The sequence below is a fragment of the Saimiri boliviensis genome, chromosome 1 (genome assembly GCF_048565385.1).
Source record: "Saimiri boliviensis isolate mSaiBol1 chromosome 1, mSaiBol1.pri, whole genome shotgun sequence".
NCBI classification, from domain to species: Eukaryota; Metazoa; Chordata; class Mammalia; order Primates; family Cebidae; genus Saimiri; species Saimiri boliviensis.
The window spans coordinates 261,371,515-261,396,277 of NC_133449.1; the positions used below are offsets into that span (position 1 = coordinate 261,371,515).

A 24,763-nucleotide genomic window follows, 5' to 3' on the forward strand; every position below is an offset into this window, starting at 1 on the left:
TGGTCAGTGAGAGGAGCACAGTATGTGGCGGCCCTCCAACAGTCTGAGGGACAGTGAACTGGCCCCCTATGTAAAAACTTTGGGGACGCCTGGCTCTGACAGTAAGAGGAGCTGGGTTCTAAATAACTCAGCTGATTCTAATGCAGAACTAAAACCAGTTCTACATTATCTCACTACACCACACCTGAGTTATTTAACAACTCTGGGCCTCAGTTTCCGCATCTATACGTTGGATGATTATAAACTGATGTGAGGTTTTGTCCTAAGAATGTCTGACTGGTGGTGATCTCAATGAGAGTGCTTCAACAACATGTTCTTATCCATGTGCAGAAATGGTTTCCTTCTCTTGATTTGGCTGCAAGAAAACATCAGCCAAAAACTCCCACTGATAATCACATTTTCTAATGTTCCGATTGATGAAGGGTGACATTTCAAAATCACCTTTTGTTCAGTTGATCTAGACTCGAGTTACAGATGGGGAGGACCACATGCTATGTGTACTTTGGCTGAAGGACTATGTGGCCCTCTGCCAACCAGAGCTGTTGTCCCAAGGATTCTCAGAAATGAGCAAAGCCTGCTGGCTCAGAACAACCAGTCCTGCCTCCCCAGGGACTAAGAGTTTTGAGAATTGCTTAATGTAATCCTGTTCTAATCTGCTGGCCTTAGAATCTCTGCCTCTCCTCTGTACCCTGCTCCCCAATATATTTCAAACCACAAGATAAAAGCTTCCTGAGTGGCTATCCTTCTTTGTAAATGATACTTCTCCAAGAAAGAGATATAATAATTTCTACATTGCCAACATCCGTTACTAGTTCTTAAATATGAAGCAAGAATCAGGCAACAATAGCACGCTACTTGCTATTTTCTCAGGCTCATTGTATAGACAGATACATACACAGTTGAAAGGACACATTCATCTATGTGGTGAATAGTGAGACTTGTGAGTAGGGATCACACACGTATATATGTGAAAATTCATGTATACACACAAATACATATTTTTGATTTACATATTTCTAGTTATATTCAAAAAGTTACAAAGTATGACACATAAATCAGTTTAGATCAAAGCACTTTAGAAACCTAAAGTATTAAGGGCAACACTGTATGTGAAACACTAAATTATTTTAAGTCAATATCAATAACTGAGAAGGGAAAGGAAAGAATAAAACTGAAAATTTATTCATAGCTGGTTTAGCCCCTAAAAGATTTCTCAGGCATGGCCTGCTGGAAACACCTCCATAAAATTCTACCTTCAGGCTCTCCACAAATAGCTGTCACCTTCATAGATTCCTTGTGACCTGAGAGCCATTTTTCTGAAGCCCTTTTTTGCTTGTGACAAACATAAGTACATAGTACAAAGCAGTATAAGGTGAACAGGTTTATAGTCTTCACTTGTTAGGCTTTCAGCTATTTGAATATAATCTGCATCTTAGGCAACCCACAGAATTCACTCATTTTAAAAAACAGCCTTATTGAAATGTAATTTGCATGCCATACAGTTTACCCATTGAAAGTGTCTAATTCAATCATCTTTAGCATATTCAGACTTACATAACCATCACCATGATATAATTTTAGAATGTTTTTAACATACCCAAAATAAAACCTTTGCACATATTAGATATTAGGCTTCATTTACTGCCCACTTCTACCCAACTCCTAGCCCAAGGAAACTGCTAATTCACTTCCTGTTCACGTAAATTTGTGTATTCTAGACATTTTATAAAAATGGGATTATACATTATGCAGCCTGTGTCTGCCTTTTTGCACTTACTATAATGTTTTTAAGATTCATCCATATGCTCATAATTGATACTACAGAAATATAAAGGATCATTAAAGACTATTATGAACAACGATATGCCAACAAATTTGAAAACCTAGAGGAAATGAATAAATTTCTGGATAGAAAAAAACTTACTAGTATTGAATCAAGAAGAAATAGAAAACAGACCGGTTGTGAGTAATGAGAGTCAATCAATAATAAAAAGTCTCCCAGCAAAGGAAAGCCTGGGTCTGGACGGTTTCACTGCAAATTTTTACCAAACTTTTTACGAACTAATATGAATTATTATCAAGGTATCCCAAAAAAATCAAAAGGGAACTTTCCCAAACTCATTCTATAAGTCCAGTATAATCCTGATACCAGCCTGGCCAACACAGTGAAACCCCGTGTCTACCAAAAATACAAAAATTAGCCAGGTGTGGCAGCAGGCACATGTAGTCCCAGCTTCTTAGGAGGCTGAGGCAGGAGAATTGCTTGAACCCAGGAGACAGAGGTTACTGTTAGCTGAGATCACACCACTGCACTCCAGCTTGGAAAACACAGCAAGAGTCGGTCTCAAAAAAAAAAAAAAAAAAACCAAAGGCATCACACTACCACATTTCAAAATATACATTTTACATGTATTACATGTTACAAAACTATGATAACCCAAGCAGCATATTACTGGCATAAAAACAGACACATAGACGAATGAAACAGAATACAGAACCCAAAAATAAAACCATGTATTTACAACCAACTGATTTTTGACAAAGGTGCCAAGATTATGCACTGGGGAAACAAGAGTCTCTTTAACTAATGGTGCTGAGAAAACTGGATATCCATATGCAGAAGAATGAAACTGGACTCCCACCACTCACGTTATATAAAAATCAACTCAAAATAGATTAAAGACTGACATGTAAAATTCCAGAACTATTAAACTATTAGAGAAAATTATAAGGGAAAATGCTTAGAATGTTCATGTGAGAAAATATTTTATGAATAAGACCTCAAAAGCAGAAGCAACAAAATCATAAATAGACAAATGGGATTATATAAAACTGAAAAGCTTTTTGCACAGCAGAGGAAAGAATAACAAAGTGAAAAGACAACCTATAGAGTGGGAAAAAAAGTATTTGCCAATCATTCATCTGACAAAGAGTTAATATCCAGGATATATAAGGAACTCAAACAACTCAACAGCAAAAATAAATAAATAATACAATTTAAAATGCACAAATGAACTTAATAAGACATTTACCAAAAGGAAACATAAAAATATCCAACAAATATATTTTAAAATGTTGAACATCACTAATCATCAAGGAAATGAAAATCAAAACAGTGAGGTATCATCTCACCACAGCTGAAATGACTATTATCAAAAAGACAAAAATAACAAATGCTGGCAAGGATGTGGATAAAAGGAAACTCGTGCACTGTTGGTGAGAATGTAAACTAGTATGGGTCTTATGAAGACCAGAATGGAGATTCCTCAAAAAACTACAAACAGCACTGCCTTATGATCCAGCAATCCCACTACTGGGCGTACATCCAAAGCAAAGGAAATCTGTACACGGAACAGATATCTGCACCCCCATATTTACTACAGCACTGTTCACAATAGCTAGGACATGGAATTAGTCTAAGTGTCCATCAACAGATAAATGAATAAAGAGAATGTGGTACATATACAAAATGGAATATTATTCACCCATAAAATAGAATGAAACCTTGTCACTAGAGAAACATGGATGAGCCTGGGGGTTATTAAGTGAAATAAGCCAGGAACAAAAACATAAACACTACATGTTCTCACTCACCTGGAGAAGCTTAAAAAGTTGATCTCTTAGAAATAGAGTAGAATAAGGGTAATGAGAGACTGGAAAGGGTAGGGGAAGGGGAGAATAGGAAGAGATTGGTCAAAGGATACAAAATTACAGCCAGATAAGAGGAACAAGTTCTAGTGTTCTATAGCATTGTAGGTGTCTACAGTTAACAGTAATTTAGCACATATTTTCAAATACCAAGAAGAGAAAATTCTGACTGTTCCCAACACAAATTATAATGTTTGAAGTGATGAATATGCTAATTACCCTGATTTTATTACTATACATTGTATGTATGAAAACATCACTATGTACCCCATAAATATGTACAATTACGTGACAAATTTATTTATTTATTTTGAGATGGATTCATGCTCTGTCGCCCAGGCCAGAGTGTAGTGACGTGATCTCAGCTTACTGCAACTCCACCTCCCAGGCTCAAATGATTCTCCTGCCTCAGCCTCCCAAGTAGCTGGGATTACAAGTGCCTGTCACTGCACTGGCTAATTTTTGTATTTTTAGTAGAGATGGGGTTTCACCATCTTGACTAGGCTGGTCTTGAACTCCTGACCTCATGATCCACCTGCCTCAGCCTTCCAAAGTGCTGGATTACAGGCGTGAGCCACCACGCCTGGCAACAATTTTAAAAAACATAATTTTTTAAGTCACCCATATAAAGTATATGCTAATACTTCATTCCATTTTATGAGGGAATAACAACCCATTGTATCATTCTATCACATTGAGTAGATTCATTCATCAACTAATGGACATTTGGTTTGTTCCTACTTTCTCTAATATGAGTAATGCTGCTATGAACATTCACCTACAAGTTTTTGCATTGATATATATTTTCAATTATCTTGCATATATACCTAGGAATGGAATTGCAGAGCCTTATGGTAATTATGTTAATTTTTGAAGAACTCTCAACTATTTTCCAAAACAACTGCACCATTTTTCATTTCCCCCACTTACATATGATTGGAAATTAATTTCTCCATCATCAAAACTGTTTTTGTTTACCTTTTGGTTAAAGCTATTCTAATGGCTGTGAAATGGGATCTCATTGAAGTTTTGATTTGTATTTCCTAATGAGTAATAACATCGAGCATTTTTTACATGCTTATTACTCATTTTCATAGTTTTTCAAAGATATATATATATATTTAGATGCTCATTTGCTCATTATTTAATTTGTTTTCATTATTTAATTCTAAGCATTTTTTTTGTATATTCTGGGTGTAAGTTCTTCATTAGATATGTGATTTGGAAATATTTTCTCCCATTATGTGAGTTGTATTTTCATTTTTTAGTTGGTGTCCTTTAAAGCACTAAAGTTTTTAATTCTGGTGAAGTTTAATATGTTTATTTCTTTTGTTGAATGTGCTTTTAATGTCATATCTAAGAAGGCTTTACCTTACTGGAGATCACAAATATTTAGTCCTATATTGTCTTCTAAAGGTTCTAGAGCTTTAGCTCTTAAATTTAGGTTATATTATCTATTTTGATTAATTTTCTTACATCATGTAAGAAAGGGGCCCAATTTCATTCATTTGTAATATAACTATCAGGTTGTTACAGTAACATTCATTTAGGACTATTTTCCCCCATTGAATATGGATTTATTTCTAGATGCAATTCTGTTCCATTGGTCTATATGTCTATCCTCATGCCAGTACTACTACTCTGTCTTAATTACCTTAACTTTGAAGAAAACTGTGTATCAGGAAGGGCGATTTCTTGAACTTTGTCCTTCTTTCTCAAGATTGTCTTGGCTGTTTTAGGTCTTTTGAATTTTAGAATTAGCTTGCGAATTTTTACCAAAAAAGGCAGCTGCGATTTTGATAATAATTGTCTTGAATCTCTATCTTAACAGTACAAATTCTTCCAATCCATTAATATAGAATGTCTTTCTATTTGTTGAGATTTCACTTAATATCTTTCAACAATTGTTTATACTTTTCAGTGTACAAGTCTTAGACCTGTGGTTAAATAAATTCCTGAGGATTTTATTCTTTGAGAGGCTATTGTAAGTGGAATTGTTTCTTTAATTTTATTTTTGGATTATTCATTGCTATTGTATGGAAATACATTTGATTTTTGTTTGTTGATTTTGTTTCTGCAAGCAATTACTTTTGAACTTAATATGCAACCTTTTAATAAAATTAAAGTTTACTTTCCCTGGTAGAAAAATTGGGAGACTTAATATGTATTGTTTCTTCTAATAGGGCAGGCCAGTCCTGTGCTAATCACTGTTAATTTCCACAACTACCATAAAGAAGCAATTAGCTCCATTTTCAAGTGAAGGAACAGTTTCAGAAACTTAAAAGGGGTGTGTGTGTGTGTGTGTGTGTGTACTTTTAAATGAACACAATTTTATTGGTAGAGAATTTACAAGTATTTATATTAGCCTTATTTCTTTTCAGTATTCTAACATCACTTTACAATTTTCAAATTATCCTTGCTCCTCTTTGATAGAAAAACATTGTGTCCATTGGTTAGAAGAAGTGCCTGCATAACTGATTGAATTTTCTACTTTAAATACAAATGTCTAATAGCAGATCATGAAAATCTGGCATAGTGAACTGCTTTTTGATTCCCTCACAAATGGATAAGTCTCTTGTCTTTTTTCAGATCTCTGTGATAGTTAACGAAACTTAATATTTCAGCTTCTGGTAAAGGTGGTGCCTTTCAGGTACATTTTGTCTTGTGAGTTAACACTATACAAGTACAAGGGAGGCTGGGCATGGTGGCTCACATCTGTAATCCCAGCATTTTGAGAGGCCAAGGTGAGTAGATCGTGAGGTCAGGAGTTCAAGACAGGCCTGGCCAATATGATGAAACCCCATCTCTGCTAAAACTACAAAAATTAGCCGGGCATGTTCACATACACCTGTAGTCCCAGCTACTTGGGAGGCTGAGGCAGAAGAATCACTTGAACTTGGGAGGTGGAGGTTGCAGTGATCCCAGATCGAGCCACTGCACTCCAGTCTGGGCAACACAGTGAGACTCCAGCTCAAAAAAAGAAAAAAAAAAAAAGAGTACAAGGGAAACAGACATGTTAGTGGTAGATGACATTCTTGAGGATGTTTAGAGTTCCCTTGAGCCCCCCAAACTATCAGAAAGGATGGGTGTACTGAAGGATCATGAGAAGAGAAAGGGCATGGATGCTATTCCTTCTGCTACAGTAATTTTCCAATGATACTCTGTTAGAACTACAGTATATGTTCTATAAAAGACAAGGTTATTTGGTCAAATATATCCAGAGACTGACAATTTATATTTTTTAAGGCTGTGACATGTCCTGTAAAAAACAATTTTTATAGTCTATGTAACACAGCATTACCAAACAGTTTGACTAAAAAAACTACATTTTTCACAGAATGCATATTGATATCTCTCAGAATTTGAAAAAGTATTAGCATCTTGGAGAAGTTTTCTTTTTTATCTACAACAAAACAACTTCTTAAATACTTGATTTATGCTAAGGTAATTAATCTCTATGTGCCTCAGTATCCTCATTTGTAAAGCAGGTGTAATAATTATATCTATACCATATGGTTATGATAAATGTAAGTTACTATTAGTAAATATTAACTAAGTTAATATTTGTAAAGCACTTACTATTGCTTGGCTTATAGTAAACAGTATGTAAGCATTCTTTCAATAAAATAATTTTTAAATACTATAGTCAGCTATTAGTGAAACTATAATGTTATTACAATTCCATTAAAATATTGCTATTACCATTTATTAAGAGCTCTCTCTTAGAATTCCACTCAGTAAGAAGTGAACCCAGAATGGCATTTATTATATAATAACTGATTTCATAATTTGCTTCCAACCTCTGCACTGGCTTTGTAAGTCATAAAAAATTATAAATCCAGATTTTATTGTATGTTGAAAGACAAGAACAATTAAGTAAGTGGAATAGGAGAACTGAATAGAGCCAGAGAAGCTGAGTTTGAGCTTTCCAGCTTCCTTGCATGTCTCACCAAGGAGTGGAAAAAAAGGCAGGGTAGCAGGGGTTCCTTCAAGTCATTTGTCTTGAGTCAAAAATGTTTAGAAGAGGAATTCCTTTCACATAACTAAGGTAATTTTAAAGATTGCTCTACATCTATTGAATTCTTAAAAACTACTTTGTTTCTAGGTTTCATTTTCTGGCAGGAGAGCCCAGAGGAGAAGTCCTGGATAACTCTTTCACTGGAGGTACTTGTAATACTGCCAAAAGCAGTAAGACAAGTAATCCATACCGTGTTCCGGCCAATCTGGAAAATGTCGGCTTTGAGGTATGACAGCTTAGCATAGTGGCAACTCCAACATCATCAATGAGTATAGGCTAAATTTCTCATGCAAAATTAGTGATGAATGAAGGGACAGAAAGAAAAAATAGTGAACAATTTTAATCACCTGTTATGTGTTTGCATGTTATCCATGTACACCCAGTGAGGCCAGTGTTATCATCAATTTACAGATGAAAAAACTAAGGTAACAACTTTTCCAGAAGTCAAACAGCTAACAAGAAGTTGATTCAAGATTCAAGGCCAGATTTTCCTGATTCGAGTTGGTTCCTTCTCCAGTGAATATTCAGCTGTAAAATAGCTCCGCACTGATATACAGTTTGATTTATTCAGAATTTTCTCCTAACCTAGTTAGTTCTCTTAGATAACCACAAATAGACTTTTTTTTAAGTGCCAAGCTCATAAGAAAAATCATGATGAGTCAGTCGAATCACATAGTTCTTCTTACTTTTCTTCCTATTTTATTGGTTTGGTTTATTTGTTTTTTAGTCAATGATGATGAGCAGCATACCACCTACTCCCAGAATCTAACCCATGCCTTACAGATAAGTGCTCCATATTAGTTGCACTAAAGTGAGTAATCCACTTTTTCAAATTTATGATAAGAACAGAAAATACATGGTTTTAATGGTGACATTCATGCATACAAATTTGACAAGCTAGAGAGAATTTCAGAAGGTGCAATGATTTCTGAGATCTACTTTATGGGTAAAATTAATTTAGCAAAAAGTCATTTAATCTTTTTTTAAAAAACCTTTATATGCGTATAAATACAGGCATTTTTCAATTCAACTCACTCAATTTTAAACCATCTAATATATACAATGGGTGGGGAATGTCTTTGGGAAGTAACTGTCAAATTCAAATACCTCTGGGAAGACTGATAATACTGCTCTTAAGATGTATTGTATTGAACAGGCTTTGTAGATGGAGCTAAAACCTAAACATTTGTATGTAATACTGTTCTGATGGAAGTTGCTTTCTAGTTCCAAAATAACCAATCCACAAGTTTACTTTCAAAATACAATCATCTCACAAAAGCATATTGCCTGTATTTTCAGTAAGCATCTATTTCATGTAGTTTTACAGTAACAAATTAAAGGAAGTATATGAGATTGAAGCAAATTGAGGTTTAGGTAACACTTCACACTTATATGATACTTTAGTCTTCAAAGTACTTTCACATATTGCCTTACTTGATTCCCCTAACAACCTCCCCAGAAAGGTAGAAAATTGTTTACATCAATATTACTAATAGAAAATTTAGGCTTGACCAGTTTTGTGGCTCATGCCTGTAACTCCAGCACTTTGGGAGGCCAAGGCGGGTGGATCCCGTGAGGTCAGGAGTCTGAGACCAGCCTGGGGAACATGGTGAAATCCTGTCTCTATGAAAAATGCAAAACTTAGCCAGGCATGGTGGTGCACACCTGTAGTCCCAGCTACTCAGGAGGCTGAGGCACAAGAATTGCTTGAACCCAGGAGGTGGAGATTGCAGTGAGCCGAAATCGTGCCACTGTACTCCAGCCTGGGTGATCGAGTGAAACCCTGTCTCAAAAAAAAAAAAAGAAAGAAAGAAAGAAAGAAAAGAAAATTTAGGCTTATTGGCTTATGGAAGTTAAACAACTTTCTCAGTTATACAGCAAATAAACGGCACAGAAGAATAAGAATTCCTGGCTTCTGGCTCCTACAGTCTGGGACTGCCTGTTAGATGAGACTTATAATGTATCAAGAAAGACATTAAAACTCGGTGCAGTGGGTTAAAAGTCTGAGCACCTTCACAAACTATCAGTTAAAACGTATCTCCGTAAGTTAGACAGTGATATTCTGGAGCAAGCAATATGAATTCACAAGAGCCAACTGTTAACTTTTCTGGAATTTTGCAGTCCAAATGCTAAACATAGACCTTTTTTTTTCTTTTTCAACTTTTATTTTAGATTCAGGGGGTACATAGGCACATTTGTCACCTGGGTTTATTGTGTGATGCTGAAGTTTGGGGCACAATTGATCCCTTCACCCAGGTACTGAGCATAGTACCCAACAGTTTTTCAACTCTTGCCCCTCTCCCTCTTTTCCCCTCCAGTAGTCCCCAGTGCCTATTCTTGCCATCTTTACATCCATGAGTACTTGATATTTAGCCCTCACTTATAAACAAAAACATGTCGTATTTGTTTTTCTGTTCCTTTGTTAATTTGCTTAGGATAATGGTCTCCAGCTGTATCCATGTTGCTGCAAAGGATATGATTTTGTTCCTTCTTATGGCTGCTAGTATTCCATGGCATATATGTACCACATTTTCCTTATCCAATCCACTGCTGATTGGCACCTAGGTTAATTCCATGTCTTTGCTATTACAAATAGTACTATGATGAACATGCGAGTGCATGTGTATTTTTGATAGAACAATTTGCTTTCCTTTGGATATGTACCCAGTAATGGGATTGCAGGGTCAAATGGTAGTTGTTCTATTTTAAGTTCTTTTAGAAATATCCAAACTGCTTTTCCCAGTGGCTGAACTAATTTACATTCCCACCAACAGTGTATTAGCATTCCTTTTCTCCACAGCCTTGCCAACATCTTTTGTTTTTTTCAACTTTTTAATACTACTCATCCTGACTGGTGTGAGAAGGTATCTCTTTGTGGCTTTGATTTGCATTTCTCTGATGATTATTGATGCTGAGCTTCTTTTTATATATTTGTTGGTCAAAACACAGTCATTATGAAATATCAAATATATTATCTCACAGGTAAACATATTAAAAACAAAGGTTATAATGACTCAAAATTTATCACATTTCAATTATTTTGCTACATTTTACCATTATGCATGCTCTTGAGGTTATTTACATCTATTGGATCTGTATTATTAAAACACTTTGCAATTTGCTACCATGCACCTCTTCCCAAGTTTGAATTCAGGGAATCACATAGGTAGCTTGAAATCAGCCATGGTAAGAATATACACACAATGGAAAAGGAAAATGCTATAGTAAATCAAGGCTTTCTTCCCCCTCCAAGAAGTAGTTGTTAAATATTTACTAACAGATCACTGGGTTAACCCACAAAGCTTGATATCTCAAGCCTGGATAGCAAGTTACATAAGGAAATATAGCCTGAAAATTCTTATACAGATTAAACTCATTTCCTTATCAATAGCTCTAAGACTTGTTCAAGCTTCTGAAGCTACCTGAGCTAATCTTTAACTATATATCATAGTGGTATGGTTAAGTCATAATGATAAGGCTAAAGAAGGTCAGAGTGGTATTTCTTCAAATAAAAATATGGCAATGACTATAGTCGAGGTCACGAGCTATTGGTTTTCTTTTAACTTATCTCTGTATAACTTCATTCTTTAGGCATACCTTGGGCAGGCAGCTGTGCAAACCTAAGTTATACATTATTGAAAATAACAGAGGAGGAGAAATTCAGCAGCCATCTGACTTCCCTTCTTTTGTAGTATTGTAGCTTATTAAGACAGATGAAAGAATGGGCTGGCTGGTACACAGAGACTAAAGAGTCTCACAGAAGGAAGAAAAGGCAAAAAACTACTGGGCAGGGTGTTAGAATAGAAGTTCTTAGAAAAACTAAGGAATTTAGTTGTTGGAATACAGACACCAGACAGCATTTTATCAAGCAGGACAAGTTAGGTTACACTTCAATAACAATTCTAAGATGTCAGTGTCTTAAAACAGTGTCACTCATATTGTATGTTCTACTCATAGTAGTCACTTAGAAACCAAGGGACTTAAGGGATTCTGCTTTGATACATCCTTCCACAATGAATTTCAAAAAAAAAAAAAAAGGAAGTGACATATTTTCCATCAACTCTTACAGTGACAGATACCATTTATATTTATGTTTTATTGGCCAAAGAGATTAGGGATATGCATACTTTTTATGTGCACAGAAAAAGACTAGAGTAGTTATAAACAGTGTAATGACTAACACAAAGGTCAATCAAGAGAAGGTCGCACTGGGGGCTTTGGTAGCATGCAGTGGGATACGAACCTCAGAAACTGTGATCTTGAATTCAGACTCCAGTTTCTTGAAAAAGTATGAAACAAGGAGTACCTGGTTATAAAGAACAAGTCAAGTTGTCAGAACTGAAAAGTATCTTAGTTAGATTGCATGCTGCATCAAAATCACAGGCAGACTAAAAATAATCCTCATTGCTTATCACCCCATTAAGTCTCAGCTTAAATGGCATTTCCTTGAGGAAGGATTTCCTGATATTGCCTCTCAGGGTCTTATATTTCCTATGGGATCTCATTGGCCATACAGTGCTTACTGCATTAAGCATTTGTGATTATCTCTTTCTATAACTAAACTATTAACCCCTCAATGTAGGAAGTAACACTATTCTTTGTTCTATAGCAAAATGTGTCCTCAATAAATATTGGCTGAGTGCATAAATAAATAAATCATGATTTCTACAAGTCGCTCCAGTATGTCCTAAATTATATTTTATTTTACATGGATTTTTCTCTAGGTACAAACTGCAGAAGATGACTTGAAAACAGAGTTCTACAAGGATTTAACTTCTCTTGGAAACAATGACAATCAACAAGGCTCATTTTCAAGTGACGGGGGGAGCTCTTTCGGTATACCAATTCTTTATTCCTCAAAGAAAAGTGAAAAGATCAACCATAATTCTGCCTTCAAGCAAGCCATTCAAGCTTCTCACAAAAAGGTAACAACAATTGGTTTCCAATCTTTTTCTTCTTTCTTGAAAATTAACACCAATTCTAGCAATCATGCAACAAGAAGGGGAGAGTTTTGATATTGTACCAGTATAACTGCTAAGACACATTTAAGTAATTTTCCCATTTTTTGTTATATCTCACTTTAAAAGTTATAGAAATACTATGTATATTAATGCTTCCATTTTGCATGCATTTGACTGTTATTGTTGTCTTTTATCTTTACTTTTTGTTCATATTGTTGTAGGTGTGCTTCTTATAAATTCCACACAACAGAACTTTGTCCTTTCATGCAATCTTGACAGTCTCAAATCTCTGCTAGGAAAATTTAGCCAATTTATATTTATTATATTCATGGACATGCTTGATCATATTTTTTCCATCTTTTCTTTTTCTTACTCATTTCACTTTGTTACTGTTTCCTGTTTTCTCTCATTTGCTGCTTTTAGTCACATTTCTATCACTCCTTTTTTCCTTTTGGTGATTTTGAAAGTTCTACTATACTTTTTTTTTTTTTTTTGAGATGGAGTTTTGCTCTTGTTGCCCAGGCTGGAGTGCAATGGTGCAATCTTGGTTCACCACAACCTCCACCTCCCAGGTTCAAGCAATTCTCCTGCCTCAGCCTCCTGAGTAGCTGGGATTACAGGCATGCAACACCACGCCCAACTAATTTTGAATTCTTAGTACAGATGGAATTTCTCTCTGTTGGTCCAGCTGGTCTTGAACTTCCGACTTGAGATCACCCACCTGTCTCAGCCTCCCAAAGTGCTGGGATTACAGGCGTGAGCCACTGTCCACTATACTTTAAGTGCTGCTCGTAGTTACTTTTCTCTAGTTAGAAAGCATAATTAGACCTATGTTTTTTCTTTTATCACATAAAATAATACCTGTAACCCCCCAAGAGACCTTTTACCTACATGTCCCCACATGCCAACCCCTATATGTCCTTGAGAACATATTTACTTTTCTATTCCCACCATGAGGTTCCAACATCACAGTTTTAGTGAGATAGTTAAAAACCTTTGTGTTCCAAGCTATTCTTAAAGATCGTTTTGTGTGTGTTTATATATTTTATATGTTAGTGTATGTTTTATTCTAACTCCTATCTTCTCTACTTAAAGATTCCACACATAACACTTATAATTTTCAGGTTCATAGTCTACATTTTGTATGTTATGTTTTATATACATATTTGTATGTCTTTATATTTGTACACATATACAAATGTATTTTATATACGTATTTGTATGTCTATATATTTGTACTTATATACGTATATAAAATATGATAAAATGTATATTTTGTTACATTTATATTTATACATATACATTTATCCATCTCCATTTATTTTCCTTTTATTTCCTTTTCTTGAGATCCACGTTCTCATTCAGTTGCCTTTTTTTTTTTTTTTGTATTTTCCTCATATAGGAAGATACAAAATATTTAGAGAATATACAAAGTATATTCTCTAAATATTTGCATATGAAACATTGCTTGCCTTTTCCTCGGACAATAAATATAAATAACACTGGACTATATAATAATCATTATGTCTTGATAGTAGATGTTATTCAACTCTCTTCTAATTTCCATTGCTATATCAGAAAAATCACACTCAGAGCATATTTTTTTATTTTCTTTTCCCTTCTTAGAAAGTTACAGTTAATTTTTTTGCACTTGGAAGTTAGGGTATGTCTAAGTATTGTACTTTTCCTGTTTATCTTGCCAGGGACTTATGGAACCCTTTTAATATACAAAGATACAGCTTCCTTGTTAATCGTACTTCATATGTTCCTTTTTCTCTTATTATTTGCATTTTAAATCTCTTAGATATGTCTCACAGTGCTTAAACAATTTAGGAGACAGATTTCTATCTGAAATTTTTAGACATTTACAAAGGTCTTTTAAAATAGTGTCTATTGCTCACTACAATCACCACCCTTAGTAGCATTTGCCCTTTCCCAAGAGATGAATGAGGAGAATGAGCCCTGAATCATGGAACTAGAGAGGGAGGAGACAAAAGTACCAATGTCAGAGTTAATGGGATCAGCAAATGGAGGGCACCATATTATGCTTGCTCCTACCTTAATCATATTGCTCTTCTACTTTTATTTAGACAGACATTTCTGCACTTATATAAGACCCAACAGCACTGTATGGATAATTTTCCCAAATATTTCATTTACCCTCAAAAGAATTCTAGATTATTAGAATCAATATCTAAACATCATTTTGCAGATGAATAAATTGAAGTTCATGTATGCATTTTTAATTCAACGAACATTTATCAGATACCTACCATAAGGCATGCACTAACTAAAGTCCAAAAAGCTGAGAGAATTCCAGTGATCTTACAGTAAATAAATGCCAGAGTTAGAAACTGAATGGCCTGATTTTTATTTACTTTATTTTTTTATTTTACTTTAAGTTCTGGGGTACATGTGTAGAACGTGCAGGTTTGTTACATAGTTATACACGTGCCATAGTGGTTTGCTGTACCCATGAGCCCATTATCTACATTAGATATTTCTCCTAATGCTATCCCTCCCCTAGTACCTCAACCCCCGACAGACCCCGGTGTATGATGTTCCCTTCCTGTGTGCATGTGTTCTCATTTTTCAAAGCCCACTTATGAGTGAGAACATGCAGTGTTTGTTTTTCTGCTCTTGTGTCAGTTTGCTGAGAATGATGGTTTCCAGCTTCATCCATGTCCCTGCAAAGACATGGACTCATCCTTTTTTGGCTGCATAGTATTCCATGGTGTCTATGCGATACATTTTCTTTATCCACTCTATCATTGATGGGCATTTGGGTTGGTTCCAAGTTGTTGTTATTGTGAACAGTGCTGCAATGAACATATGTGTGCATGTGTCTTTATAGTAGAATGATGTGTAATTCTTTGGGTATATTACCCAGTAATGGTATTGCTGGGTCAAATGGTATTTCTGGTTCTAGATTCTTGAGGAATTGCCACACTGTCTTCCACAATGGTTGAACTAATTTACATACTCACTAACAGTGTAAAAGTGTTCCTATTTCTCCACATCCTCTCCAGCATCTGTTGTCTCCTGTTTTTTTTAATGAGATGGTATCATTGTAGTTTTGATTTGCATTTCTCTAATGACCAACGATGATGAGTTTTTTTCATGTATTTATTGGCCGCATACATGTCTCCTTTTGAGAAGTGTCTGTTCATATCCTTTGCCCACTTTTTGATGGGGTTGTTTTTTTTTCTTGTAGATTTGTTTAACTTTTTTGTATATTCTGGATATTTGCCCTTTGTCAGATGGATAGATTGCAAATATTTTCTCCCATTCTGTAGGTTGCCTGTTCACTCTAATTATAGTTTCCTTTGCTGTGCAGAAGTGCTTAAGTTTAATTAGATACCATTTGTCTATTCTGGTTTTTGTTGCCATTGCTCTTGGTATTTTAGTTATGAAGTCCTTACCTATGCCTATGTCCTGAATGGTATTGCATAAGTTTTCTTATAGGGTTTTTATGGTTTTAGGTCTTACATTTAAATCTTTAATCCATCTGGAGTTAATTTGTGTATAAGGTGTAAGGAAGGGATCCAGTCTGTGCTTTCTGCCTATGGCTAGCCATTTTCCCAGCACCATTTATTAAATAGGGAATCCTATTGCATTTCACCTATGGGTCCTACAGTGCCCTCCAAACCTGACAAATTATATTTGTAAGACAAGATAGTATCAGAATTTCTTGTAAGTAAAAATATACATCTCTAGGACTCTCCCTTAATTACTGATTCAGAATATCTGGGATTGGGCATGGGAATATGGCCTTTTTTATTTTTGGCTCCCTAGCTCAGTATAATATAGCATGCAGGATTGCAAATAACTGCTTATAAACATAGCCAAAGATGAAAGGAGATAGACGTGTTTGGATGAGTTATAGGTACAGTCCTACGTCCTGCTTCACATATGTGATTTATATGTATTTCAAACATGCTAGAGAACATCTGTAAAACCCTTATATGTAGATAAACAGCTATTGTTTGATCCTCTAATAGTCTGTCCCAAAGTGAAAAAATTCAGAGCTATTCATAATATCGGATTGGAACATACGAAACTACTGTTATTCAAACATTTTGGTTTACAGAATTGTTAGCCTCATACAGTTCAATCCAACATCATTACTGTCATCTTTGATTAGGTGTGAACAGAATTATGGAATTTCAGTGTAAATAGAAAATGAGGTTGGGCATGATGGCTCACACCTGTAATCCCAGCACTTTGGGAGGCTGAGGTGGGTGGATCATCTGAGGTCAGGAATCTGAGTCCAGCCTGGCCAACATGGTAAAAATTATTTATAGAACCTTAAAAAAACTAGATACTCTAGTCTCTTTCTGTGCAAATAAAAATACAAAAATTAGCCAGACATGGTAGCGGGTGCCTGTAGTCCCAGCTACTTGGGAGGCTGAGGCAGGAGAATCACTTTAACCTGGGAAGCAGAAGTTGCAATGAGCTGAGATACTGCCACTGCACTCCAGCCTGGGTGACAGAGTGAAACTCCATCTACAAAAAAAAGAAAAGAAAAGATAAAGAAAAAGGAAGAAAGAAGGAAAGAAGGAAAGAAAGGAAGAAAGAAAGAGAAAAGAAAAGAAAATGCTACTGCAGCCTCTCTTACTCTTCAAGTAGAGGAAACAAGATACCACAAAATTGAAAATCAATCCAAGCCTTTCAGTAGAGCATAATGCTTCAGTTGTTTTGTCAATCACAGATCAAACTAGACATTTGTTGAGCAAACATTCTGTTTCCAAGCAAAATATCAGTTAACTCAGTAAATTCACTACTTTCCTGATATACTTTACAACATTGAAATCACAAAAATATTAAAATAAAGCAAGACCTCACACATTGTTGAAATAGATTATATGTGGTTTAATAACCTATACTAACATATTTTTTTACTCTAAAATAGCCAGTTTCAGTTATCATGAACCAGCAAGCAGAACACCATGGAGGTAATTGTGCTAAGTTGAGCTACCCAAGTTTAACTTGTATTTTCTGTGACTGAGACTTTAAAGCATCCTGGAAATACTGAACCTTCCAGAACGGGCACTTCAGATACTCGGGGAATGAGTGTGCTTCTTATTGAAAGCACAAGGGGTCTCCAACTTTTGAAAACTGTGGTTCTATGACAAAATTCAAGTATTATAGTTAAAAATAGAATTAATGAGAACTTACTAAAATGGAATTTCCACAAAGGCACGAACTTTGTCTGCCTTCTTCACTTCTGTTTCTATAGCATCTAAGACAGCTAGGCAATAAATGTATAAAAGTCCCAAAAGTACAATGAAGGAGGAGAGGAACAAGGAGAAGGAAGGAAAGAAGGGAGATTAATGCTGATTCCTTTTCAATTTTGGGGATTTTTTTTTCTTTTGCATCAGCAGTCATCTTGTGCCATAATTATAGCAAAGAGGATATGGTTAATAATTAACACAAAATTACAATAGTTATTTTGTGAAACTACTCTGTTTCTATTATTACAATTTATTAAAATTGAGAGATCAGATAAAGCATGTAAAAAAAATTTTCAACAATATACATAAAAACTTATAAACTTCAGTGGCTATATAGAAAGATAATCTGAGGAAATGAGATTTTAAGCATAATATTGACCAGCTAATTCTAAATTAATCTGACATAAAATGAAATGATAAACAAATAGGTTTGTAAACAAAAAAACTCATGTATTTCTACATATGGGTGAAGGAGAGAGAATAGAAATAATTTTATTTAAGTTCACCCCCTAAGTAATTGAGAATCAGCATCTTGGAGTTGAAAGGAGGTGTGAAATGTTTCCAGGTGCAAGCCCTCATCTTATCATTTGACAACTGAATTCTAGAGAATCAAAAGCTTTTTCCAGTTAGTGATAAAGCTGTAACTTGAATCTCAGCTATATAACCTCCATCTCAGTTGCATAACTTTCAGTTCAAAATGCACACAATCGTTTTTCTTTTTTTTTTTTTTTTTTTTTTCTTTCTTTTTTTTTTATTGCATTTTAGGTTTTGGGGTACATGTGATGAACATGCAAGATTGTTGCATAGGTACACACATGGCAGTGTGCTTTGCTGCCTTCCGTCCCCTCACCTGTATCTGTCATTTCTCCCCATGCTATCTCTTCCCACCTCCCCACCCCCCACCCCTCCCCCATTTCCCCCCAACAGACCCCAGTGTGTAGTGCTCCCCTCCCTGTGTCCATGTGTTCTCATTGTTCAACACCCGCCTATGAGCGAGAATATACGGTGTTTGATTTTCTGCTCTTGTGTCAGTTTGCTGAGAATGATGGTTTCCAGGTTCATCCATGTCCCTATAAAGGACGTGAACTCATCGTTTTTGATGGCTGCATAATATTCCATGGTGTATATGTACCACATTTTCCCTATCCAGTCTATCATCGTTGGGCATTTGGGTTGGTTCCAGGTCTTTGCTATTGTAAACAGTGCTGCAATGAACATTCGTGTGCACGTGTCCTTGTAGTAGAATGATTTATACTCCTTTGGATATATACCCAGTAATGGGATTGCTGGGTCAAATGGGATTTCTATTTTTAGGTCCTTGAGGAATCGCCACACTGTCTTCCACAATGGTTGAATTAATTTACATTCCCACCAACAGTGTAAAAGTGTTCCTATTTCTCCACATCCTCTCCAGCATCTGTTGTTTCCCGCACAATCGTTTTTCAACTATTCACATTAGCAAGCATTCTAAATAAAAACTCAGTAGAAATGCAGCCATGATTGACAATCAAGAAAGCAAGTTGACTTTTGTGATCACTGATATTTTTCTTTCTTAGAGAGCACATGCCCCCGTTCTTAACTGGTATGATTACATGCAATATATTTTATCTCTTACTCTATTATTTTAATTATTCTCCTTTGACTTTATTTAGATCCTGAAATGATATGAAGAATGATTTTTAAAATACATATTAAAATAAATAAAATGAAAATAGAAAACTAAGACCAAAAAATAAAGAAAAATAAGTAAGCTTAACCTCTGTGATTTTATGCATCACATTTGTCTCTAAATTTCCTGACGTCTGGGAACATCATAAGCTTACACTGTAGTGGTTACCCAAAAAGGAAGATGCATGCCAATATCTCAAGGGAAACAAAGTTTGTACTGGCACTAAATTCTAAAAGATCATTTATGAATAGCATTTTTATAGAAGATAATTTCATAAAGCAATAATTTATAGCAAATTAAATAGCAATCTTTTGCATTATTGAGATAATCTTATCTGTTTTGATGTTGAACACTGGTATTGGAAAGTAAAATAAAAATTGTAATTTTGTATGTGAGAACATGCAATAGAGGGTGAGAGTTGTTGTAATACTATGGAGGGAATGAAACTAATGATAAATCAATGACATTTAAATGTGTGGTACTTCAAACTTTCATTAGCTTTAATTATCTTTTCTTTTTACTTCTTTCTTCCATTTAGGATTCTAGTTTCATTAGGATCCATAAAGTGATGAAAGTCTTAAACTTCACAATGAAAACTAAAGATCTGCACCTTTCTGATGTCTTTTTGAAAGCACTTAACCATCTGCCCCTAGAATACAACTCTGCTTTGTACAGCCGAATATTCGACGAGTTTGGGACTCATTATTTCACCTCTGGCTCCCTGGGCGGGGTATATGACCTCCTCTATCAGTTTAGCAGCGAGGAACTAAAGAATTCAGGTAACTTTCTTCAGTCCTCACTCTTTTTAACTGATATGATAGCATGCAATACATTTTTTCTTACTATATTAATTATTTTTCTTTGACTTTAGATCCTGCTTTATTTCCAAAATGATATAATGATTAAAATATATATATACACACAAACACACATTCAAATAAATGAAACAAAAAATAGAAAACTAAGACCAAAAAATAAAGAAAAATAAGTAAGCTTAACCTCTGTGATTTTATGCATCACATTTGTCTCTAAATTTCCTGACATCTGGGAACATCATAAGGTTACACAGTAGTGGTTACCCAAAAAGGAAGATGCATGCCAATATCTTAAGGGAAACAAAGTTTGTGCTGGAACTAAATTCTAAAAGATAATTTATGAATAACATTTTCATAGGAGATCATATCACAGAGCAATAATTTATAGCAAATTAAATAAAAAGCTTTTTCTTGTAATAATTTTAACTAAAAGCCAAGATGAAACCTATGATGAAAGAAAAATTAGAAACTTGACAAGGGACTAAGCTAGAGTGGGCCCCATAAGCACCTACTGGTGATGAACCCCGAAACTAAATTCAGAAGGTCTGTGTCATTGCAGGCCTTCCACACTGCCTGCATGCCTTACGTTTCCTCTCAGTTATCCTTTCCACCGGAGAAATTCCTGCATGATGAATTTGATGTCTTCTGCTACTGCAAATAGTATCAACACCAATGCTGAGCAGAAACAGTTAGGGGAAATCTCTGGTCTTTTACTTGGTTTTGTCTCACCCTCAGATAAAATTATTCTGGTCACTGCTGCTATACTGAGACAATAATTTCCCACTTGTTGAGTATAATCCTCACGCATGCAGAGCCCCTAAATGCTTAGAAATAAGGTCAGTTAAGAACTGGGTGAATCTTTAATCAACTATTCATTCTTTCAAGAGTTAAAGCCCTATAACAAAAATGAGAGTAATGAGCTCTACTTTCCTACTGAAACATTCTCACATTCCATCTCTTTCTCTGTAGAAGTAGAGACTGACAGTTACATATAATAAACGAAAGAAAAGGAGTTTGGGATGTGATAGGAAATTCAAAATATATACCCATGCATATCTATGTATGCATGCACACACACAATATATACGTACACATGCATACACTGTATGTATGTATTGACAGTGTGTCTCTATGTGCATATATGTATGTGTATATATATTCAATAAGATGTATTCTGGATGGAAGAACAATCTGGCTGTGACATCTGTCACTTCACTGTTTGCCAGAGTTGATTCTGCTGATCTGGCTGGCTAGGTGGGTGTCCCCTTCCTCCCTCACCACTCCATGTGTGTCCCTCCCAAAGCTGCACACTTGGTCAAAGACGACCACCCCCAATACAGGAGGACTGGTCTTCAGTCAAGGGTATACAAGTAGCTGCATTCTTCTGCTAGAACCTCCAAGCAAGCTCTCAATAAGATGTATTCGATATTCTTATATTCAGTAAGTTTATATGTAATAATATATCTGTAAAATTTTAATTGTGGTTAAAATGAAGCACAATCTGATAGAAACGACTTCTCAAGAAAATGAAATCCTCCAGTTCACATGCTTACCTGGCTTCTCCAGCTCTCTAGATAAATATATATTCTGGCCTCTTCCCTTTTCTCTCCTATTCTCACTCCCTTTGCCTCATCATAACATGAAACTAAAGTATAGATTTAATTTTTGCTATGCTCTATTCAATAAGAATTATATCCCTTGTCATTAATTTTTGAAAAATAACTGAATATTTCATAGTACTTAATTTCCCTCAAGAAAAAAAAATTAAACTGCTTTTTATTTGCATCCCTTGATTTATTTCTCTATTGTTCAATGTTCCATAGTCAAGTTAAAACCTTGAGTAAAAGTTGACATTGCTTCAGTACTCTATGGAAAAGAGTTTCATAAACACAGTGAAAACATCAAACAATAAAAATATCATAATATGAAGAGGATAATCTTAAACTCCTTTTGTTGGGAAGTCATCTTCTACTCTGAATTGGAGGTTAAAAATTATTCACCATGCTAATTATTAATATGACATTTTTGACTAACACTTGACTTTTGCGCACCAGAGTAGCTAAAGACATTACTGAAATACTGATTCCTGTGCCACACAGCAGAGGAACACTCAGGTTTAAGAGGTCAGGTACTGCAGGATCAAGTAGTTTCTTTGTTAATGTAGACAGAGGTCCAGCAGCAAAAAACTGGACATACTGCGGGGAAGAAAAGGGTTGCACAGAAATTCATTGATAAAGTCCAGATATTTTAATCACTGCATGTCCAATGTCATAATAACATTCATCATTCAAATCTTCAAAGATTCACCTATAGCCCTCAAAAATGAAATGAAGTTTATAGTTAATTTATTATGTTATAGTTAATTAACTGAACACATACAATTTAATTATTACTTATCAATGATAACAGCCTAATGAATGAATAAGAAAAGAATAGGAATTAGGCATATATAAATGCATTACATTCCCAGTATGGCCTGAATATTTGACTAACCCACTTATAAAAACAATCCTACCGGAAGCAAAATGAACTGTATTTATTCAATCAGACTGAAACAATTATCTTTTTGTTAGAACTGAAGATGCAAACTAAACATGAGGGCTTCAAACCAAGAATTTTTTACTTCCAACTAACAATGCATCTCTTCAAATGTATCAAACTGTCACCAAATAATGAGGTGGACAGGCCCAGTTCACATGTACCCAGCCTCATTTCTCAGTGATCTATGCCTCCAGATTTCCATTTCAGTATCACACCTAATCAGAACCTCAAACTCTGAAAACACTCATCCCTGCCTATTATGACCTGCAACCTTAAATACTAGTATGTGATAACTCACTTTGCTTTTAGGTGCTTAAGAGCTGATATTAGCAGCTCCACCTCTCATGTGCTCATATTCTGCAAGGCAAATTTTAACTAAACATCAAAAGACCTGGATTTTAGTTTTGATGTTTCCAGCAGTGAGTCAGGTGGCTTGGAAGCTGTTAAGAAAAAGAAAATGTTGATTTCCCTCAAATTACCCCAGATAGTACTAACTCAGCCTACAAAGATACTAGATCTGTTCCCCTCCACTCTTCCACTAACACACAGATTTTGAGGCCATTGAGAATGATCACAGGACTGTGGTGAGTGGGAGTGGTTCAGATGCCCATATCTTCAACAAATGATGCTAGAGAGTTTAGAAAAGGAGAACAATGAGGACTAAAGGTATTAAAACCAGATGTCTGAGCCTAGAGCATCAAGGTTTTCACAAGTTATAAGACCATGGGGAGTCATCCAATGAAAGCACCAGTGGGAAAGTAGGAAGATATCAATCCCAGTTCCCATAATACATGAATGGGGTGAGAAAATGGCAGTATCAACTTTTGTTGGAGATGACAGTGGAACCAGTATCAACTGCAGGCTTGAATTAACATGGGGACATAAAATAGCCAGGGAGGAGTCTGAAAATAATTCATAGGTCAGGAAGTCAGAATTTCTGAAATTACAAAAAAAAAAAAGGGATCTGGAGGTAGGGGCTGAGTGAGTAGCTGAGTAAGGGAGAAGAAGCCCAGAGAGGTATGAGAATGACTGTTCAGGGAAGAAGCGTGGCCAAGAAGATTTGCATTTTAGGTGACACACAGGGAAGCAACTGAAGTGGACTCAGGTCTCACAGAATCAGCAGTGGCCCAGAAACTAGGTCTTAGAATGGATAACAGATCAGTTATGTCATAGTCTCTTTATTTGCAGGACTACACAGTACAGTGGCCAATAGAAGGGAAAGCTTAGAGCTCCATTGTATTGAGTGGCAACAAGGGGCAGGCAACAGGGACAGGTCATCACCATCCCCAGGAGATGAGCCACGCTGGCTCATATGCGCTTCTGAGGGTCAGTGTTAAAGGGAGAGATAATGGACACTCAGACATACTCTTCTGTTCAGAACCATCTCTGGGCCCATGCAGGACTGAATCTGCAGGTAAAGCTAATTTGAGCTGTCACTTAAGTTTATGGGGATTGGGGACGAGAGGAGCTAATATAAAGTAACTGTAGCTCCGAAGTGACCAGAGCATCATGTTCCTCTTTGAATTGTCAATGGTGCATTCTCAGTGGTTTTTGTTTGTACTTCATTTCCCAGGTTTAACTCAGGAAGAAAGCCAACACTGTGTCCGGATTGAAACAAAGAAACGTATTTTATTTGTTAAGAAAACAACAGTGGAACATAGGTGCACCACCAACAAGCTTTCAGAGAAACATGAAGGTAACAGTACCCTCTCTTAGCAGCTTATCCAGTGTGCCCTGAGCCTGGCTGTCATTTACAGACCATATTGGACATGACTATGCTATTTTTAGCTTTTCATTTATTTCATTTCTATGCCTCAGAACCCTGTGTGTTGGGGCAGGAGATGCAAATAAAATACCATTAGCATTACCTAAAAAAG

The 24,763-nt window shown here is 35.6% G+C and overlaps 1 protein-coding gene across 3 annotated transcripts in view; it reads left to right on the forward strand.

Moving 5' to 3' along the window:
• The window catches only part of C6 (complement C6), a 70,002-nt gene that overhangs the window by 12,687 nt on the left and 32,552 nt on the right, over nt 1-24,763 (forward strand). For all 3 annotated transcript variants that reach the window (XM_074386281.1, XM_003925895.3, XM_010336648.2), the window contains 4 exons: nt 7,754-7,892; nt 12,391-12,591; nt 20,069-20,309; nt 24,460-24,582. In XM_074386281.1, coding sequence (XP_074242382.1) covers nt 7,754-7,892; nt 12,391-12,591; nt 20,069-20,309; nt 24,460-24,582 — 704 coding nt within the window. The remainder of the gene's footprint in view (nt 1-7,753; nt 7,893-12,390; nt 12,592-20,068; nt 20,310-24,459; nt 24,583-24,763) is intronic.